Consider the following 6,295-nt stretch of genomic DNA (forward strand, 5'->3'; position numbering starts at 1 on the left):
TTGTTACAAGGCATTATGTCACCTCTTATTTTTGCAAATATAACATCACATCAAATAGCGGGTGGAGACTGGGAGAAATGTAATTGTATCACAAAGCTAATTCTTCCCACTAGATAAACTTGAACGGTGGTCACTTTTATGTACTGGGCCTAGAGGCTCTCCCAGCTGGTGACACATGCAAACTAAATAGCACCCACTAAACAGAATCCCCAGCAGGTTTTCCAGCAGTTCAGGGAGTTATAAATACTCCGTCTGCCCTAAGTGCAGGAAGTAGCTCATTGTCCCACCCCTATAATACAAACCACCCTGAGGTCAAAAAAGGAATGGAAATTTTAAAAAATGCAAACAATCTCAGGCAAAGGAAGCGAAAATACCACGCGACTACAGAGATCCTCCCTTGGTAGGATGACAGCCCTTGAGACTGGCAGCAGGCAGCCGCACCTGCCACGCCCCGGCTGGCCCCACAGGCCCGCAGTACCTCGAGCTTGGCCAGCTCCTCGCCATTGTGGAGGATGCGGAAGGAGTAGAGGTGATCAGGGCTCGGGTCAGGCACCACCTCACAGCCCACCAGGCTGAGGGGCTGCTGAGCCACCTTGCTCCGGTTCCGGTCCTGGTAGAAGTGCAGGTGGTTGTCCCTGACAGAGCACCAGCGAGACTTCCACTGGCTGTTCACCAGCACGTTCAGGTAACCTGCAGGGGGGAGATGCAGATGCAGGGGCCTTGGCTGTGGGGGGAAAGGAGGCCACAGGAGGGGATGCACCTGTAGGAGCCGGTGCACCTGCAGGAGGGCAGGGGCAGCTAAGGGCGTCCAGGGCTGGCACCGCCTCTGGGCCTCCTGAGGGTCCCCTCGAATCTCAGATTTGGAAACTGCGTGCCTTTCTTATCTCATGGAGCCTGTGGAAGCCCACAGCATACCTCCTTCCTTGTGTGAGCAGCTAGACCCTTTGAAGGTGGGCAGCACAGCTGAACTGGTTTTAGGCAAAGCTTTGTGCAAATGGAAGTTGAGTCCTTGATGGACCAGGCCCAGTGGTACATGTGTGGGATACAGACTCCCCCCACCCTGGGGCCTCCCCTTCATGGCTCTACGCCCCCAGCCCGCAGCAGCCGTCCTCCCACCAGCCTCTCAGGCCCCTGTGGCGGGAGGCTCCCAGCCTTTGTCTCCTGGCTGCGGGTTCAATCCTCTTGCCTCTCCAGCTTTCGTTTGCTCAGCTCCCCTGACAGCCTCTCCATCCCGGGGCCTTTCATACCCGCCAGAAGTGCCCAACTCCTCCTCGTCCTCCCAGATGCGCTGCCTCGGTGCCCTCCCTGGGTCCCGACTCCTTGCTCTGCCTTCATAAGAACACCTGGATCACAGTACAGTGAAACTCTCTGCTTCCGTGTCGACCTCCCCGACTGGACACAGTGCGCTTCTCAATGGCAAGAGCTGTGCCACGTTCCTCTCCTGTGCCCAGGGTCTGTGTCCTGTGGCATGTCCACCACACAGGAACCCCTCTCTACAGCACGCAGAGGCTGCCAGCAGTGGGGTGCACCTGCCATGCAATCCTTCATCATTCTCAAATGGTTGCATGTGTGGGCTTCAGCTTCCCAAGGAGCAAACAGGCCTTAACCCCATTAGGTCAACATTTCCTGAGCTGACACCGTGCCCCAAGTACAGTGCTGTCCCTGCGACTACAAAGATGAGAACAACCCAGCCTTCAGGACCCTCCACACACCCCGTGTGTGGTGGGTTGACATCTCTCTGTGTCCCTAGTCTTCCCAGAGGCGCTGGCGTACAAAGTAGGTATGTTTCCCATCACAGGGGACTGGCACCGGCTCTGAATCTTAGCCAGATGAACTAGGTGGCAGGTGAAAGTGCTTGGTCACCTGCCGGCCCAGCCCAGCACTGGAAACACAGTGGGCATCCTGAGTATCTCGGAGCCACATTAACATTACGTCACGGTGGCAAAGTGGAAGAGATGGAGGCCAGGACCTAGGAACTTGGGCCCATCCTTGTGCCCATCCCAATCCTCTAGACCAAAGAGCACTTTGGGTCAAGAGAGGCGGGAGCTCAGATCCCACGCACCCGAGTCCAGGTAAGGTGAGCAGCTGCTCTCCCTTGCCCGACCCAGCCACAGGGGACAGGAGCGTGCTTGGCTGCTGAGTGGACGTCCAGCAAAGAGCCAGCCACATCTCCCAAAGGGTGACTCACTGGGACCAGGCTCCCTTGCCCCCTGAGGCTGCAGGGCCAGCACAGCTGGTTCACTGCCTGGTGCCCTGGCTGGAGAAGCAGGAGACGCTGTCACCTTCCCTGCCAGCCTTGAACACAAGAGAACTTAACTGAGACTCAGGAAAAGAGCCCACGGATGGGACAAGGGTTGCACGAGGAAGAGGAAAAGGCCCCAAAGTGGACAGTATGGCCTTCAGGTCCTGAGGAGGCCATAGCAATGAGCCCCCGCTTGGGGATCAGGATACTGGCTCACCCCACGATATTTTCCAGGAAAGGCCAGTCTCCTCTGCTGGCCTCAGCTGCCTCAAGACTGAGTGAGGGCAGGAGAGATGGCCTCCAGGAGCCTACCGGCACCCAGACGCCCCCTGTACAGCAACACGGGCTTCTCACGATCCCCTTCATAGGCTTCGCNGCACCCAGACGCCCCCTGTACAGCAACACGGGCTTCTCACGATCCCCTTCATAGGCTTCGCCTGGTCCCATCTCAGGGTCCTTGCTCCCACCCACAGGCACCAGTCCCACCTCCTCAGGACCCAGCCACCGGTCAAGGCTCAGGCCCACAAAGTCGTCTCTGACCACAAAGCAGGAAAGGTTCTTTCTGTCCCTGAGTGCTTAGGGCTACAAAGACAGCACCGTGCGTAGTTATGGGTATGAAGCCATCATCTTTCTCAGGCTGGAAGCTCTCAGGACTGTGCCTTCCATGGTCCCGCCGTCAAATGACATCATTTTTTAAAGAACATTAAGGGGACATCAGTCAGCTACCCTTCACTTCCATGAAGGACCCAACATTGCAGTGAGAGGGCATCTGGTTGGGCATGAAGAACCACCTGCCTCAGAGACAGTACCCGAGGGCTGCGGGCTCCCGTCCCTCGCGGTGCTGACGGCAACACCTGACATCTCTGCCTTGGATGTCTGGCTCGCCTTCCTGGGAGGGGGCCCAGCCCAGTGAACGAACCCTTTGGTCCCAGAGGTGGTTACGATTCTTACTAGATGTCTCCAGGGATCTCTCCGGAGGCTCCAGCGAGGTGGATTTCTTTCTGCCCAGGTTCATTAGGTTACTCAGTTTGAGGCCAGCAGTACATTTCTTCTTAACTGTCAAGATGAGCGAGAAAGCAATCATCGTTGCACACAGCCCACCCATAGGCCCCCATGAGAATCTTTACAGACTGTATTGGCTCCAAGAGATTTGAAATAGGGTTAGCAAATAAGAAGAGGTGGAAGAATATCCTACCCCAGCATTTCGTGAAATTTAACTTCAGTTTGGCCATCTCTCCCTTTTTCCTGGATCTATCAGATGTAGTATTTCCCACTAGTGTATACACTGGAGGCCGGGTTAGAATCAGCTGCTAAACCCATTAGGGTTGAGCCAGACAGCCAAGTCTCACGCCCTGGAATGCCATCCCCTCCTGACCAAGAGGCTGAGAGCCACAGCGTTGTTACCATCTTTGGTCTCCAGGACCTCAGGGTGGCCATCCATGGAGCTCCCATAGTCTGAGGCTGACAGGTACTTCTCAGCTATGTCTGGCTGTAGACAAAAGAGCGACCGAGAGGCTGAGAGCCACAGCGTTGTTACCATCTTTGGTCTCCAGGACCTCAGGGTGGCCATCCATAGAGCTCCCATAGTCTGAGGCTGACAGGTACTTCTCAGCTATGTCTGGCTGTAGACAAAAGAGAGATCGGTGAGGATCACTGGCTGGAAACAGTTACCTTGGAGACTATAACTTAAGAGAAAATAATAGATGACTCTTGAGTGCAGGCCAGAGGTCACCTGACCAAACTCCCACTGGCCACTCAAACAGCAGAATCCGGGTCACTGGTAGGACACCGGCCAAGCTTCCCTCTGGGGCTCCTGGAGCACCGCCTGTCCCTTCCCCAAGCACCGCCCCTATCCTCATTCACAAATTCTCCACACGGCTGCCCAGCCTGATGTGACAGTGGCCCCAGTGGGAAGGCCAGGCCGACAGCTCCAGAGATGGTGTTAGAGCCCACGTCCCCCGTGATGTTGACTGTCAAGCTAGGAACCACCCATACTGGGAGCGTGAGAAACTCTTTTAAGAGCTGACTGCACCAGCAACATGGGGGCTTCGAGGAGAGCTGGCATGTCTGCACGGGGACACACCACGATTCGAGTCCCAGCTTAAGCCTCCTGCAGCCAGGCCAGTGCCAAGTGAAATGAGCCGCTGAGCCTCACTCTGCACCTGTGTCCAGTTGGGGTGACATCCCAGCCTGTATTCACAGGGGTGTTGGGGACTACAGATAATTCCTAGAAAAGTGTAGCTGCTGCTGTTGCTGCTGGATCGTGGAGCACTCAGAGTATTACAACCAAGCTTCTAGAGAACCACATGGTCCAGACCTCTGGAAAACAGGCTGGGGACTCCTAACCAGCAGGACCAGCCTTACGCCGAGGTGTCTGTCCAGGGAAGCACCGCACACCGAGTCCTTAGGGAGACTCCAATCAGAAGAAAACCCCAAATTGCTCTGACTTTTGTTTTCTTGTCAGTGGCCAAAGAATGAAACAAACAACAAAATCCTCTCAAGTCCCTCCAGAAGGGCTGTGGGTGTTTCTCCATGAGATGGTCTGTACCCTTCCAGAGAGCAAATGGCCACCTCCCTGCTCAAGCCCTCCATGTCCCCTCTTGCTTTCCTCCCTGCCAGGGTTGGGGACCCCAAAGCGAGACACAGCAACCCTCTGGCTGTTTGGTGCATGCTCGGGCTTAGGGTACCTATCTGCAGATACTCAGGGTTATGGAATATGACTCCCCCCACCCAGGTGACAGCCCTCCCCTTGGCCAGCACGCAACCCAACTTCCTTAACCTTGACCCTTAAGCCCAAAGCTTCCTCCATGCAAAGGAGCACTGAGCCCTGTGGTTGGGATACACACTGAGACACTGTCCCACCCAGGGGGCTCTGGTGGGGAATCGGTGGGAAGGAAGAGCCTCATAAAATAAATCTCCCCGCTTAAGAATGTAAGGCAAAGTCATTTTTGCTGCAATAAAGCTTCCTCTCTCAAGCAAGAAAATATTTTAGGTCTGTATCAATTTCATCTGTTTTCCTGCCAAGCCAAAGTTACTGCTCCTAGCCAAGCACTGTATGTTTCTTATTAATTGGGCTGAAATACAAAAATGAAGCTCCCAATTTTACACTTTTAATATTTACGGAGAAGTGGAATCGGGCTCTCCCTCCAGGCAGGGTGGAGGCTTACCTTCTGACAGTTAAGGCGCTGGGCATCCGGGCTGTATTGGTTTCCCTCGGGTGCTCCTTCGGAAGGCAGGCCGCTCACCTCCTGGATGACCTGAAGCAAGAGGAAAGCCATCAGCAGAGGCAGTGTCCCCGAGAGGCCCTCCCCAGGCCTGCACTCACAGCCAGACCAAAGCTGGAGCCCCTCCAGGGCAGGGAGCGTGGGTGGAGATGAGAGAGAAGATGCACGATTTCCAAGGAAGAGAGGATGGCCACCCCCACCCCCGCCACACATGGCCTCGGGATACAGCTGGGCAGGCCCCTTCCTCCACATGTTCTGGGGTGGGCAAGGGGGACCTCGGCAGCAAAGCCCAAAGATGACCAACCAGCTCTTGGCTCCACAAGCTGCCCTTCTGCCACCACTCGGTCAGGGGTGCTGTCCTGCTGTGGGTGTGATGAACTGCATTTGCTGGATGTCCCCTAGCTTTTGGGGGCTGTGGCACTCTCTGTGGAGTCTCCACGCTGCTTGGGGAGCATGCCCACAAACAGCCTTGACCCAACTTCCAACTCTCCCGACTTAGGGCATTTCTCACTTCTTAGGTTGACTCCACTTCAGGACTTTCGTCCACACTGAATGTGCAGCGCAGTGTCACGGGAAGAGTGCAGGCACTGGAGTCAGCAGACTAGCTGTGTGAGCTTGGGCCTAAGCCTCAGTCACCACATCTGTAAGATGGGACAAGAGCTACACCACGGGGTAGCTGTGAGGACTCGTGTGGAAAGTATCCAGCATGGGGCAGACATGTTCATTACTGTCCTTACTAATTTGGGTCTGAACACACAGATGCAGCTGCCCAGGGGCAGCACCACTAAGCCAGGAATTCAGGCTCAAAGGCATTGGGCATTTCTGCTTC

The 6,295-nt window shown here is 55.4% G+C and overlaps 1 protein-coding gene across 1 annotated transcript in view; it reads right to left on the minus strand.

The window, feature by feature from the left end:
- Positions 1-6,295, minus strand: part of AFAP1L2 (actin filament associated protein 1-like 2) — a 44,686-nt gene that overhangs the window by 9,466 nt on the left and 28,925 nt on the right. The window contains exons 8-11 of the mRNA XM_008587367.1: positions 5,410-5,499; positions 3,780-3,864; positions 3,194-3,298; positions 479-690 (exon numbers count right to left, since the gene is read on the minus strand). Of these exons, the coding sequence (XP_008585589.1) occupies positions 479-690; positions 3,194-3,298; positions 3,780-3,864; positions 5,410-5,499 (492 nt within the window). The remainder of the gene's footprint in view (positions 1-478; positions 691-3,193; positions 3,299-3,779; positions 3,865-5,409; positions 5,500-6,295) is intronic.

The sequence above is a fragment of the Galeopterus variegatus genome, unplaced genomic scaffold (genome assembly GCF_000696425.1).
Source record: "Galeopterus variegatus unplaced genomic scaffold, G_variegatus-3.0.2 Scaffold4352, whole genome shotgun sequence".
NCBI lineage: Eukaryota > Metazoa > Chordata > Mammalia > Dermoptera > Cynocephalidae > Galeopterus > Galeopterus variegatus.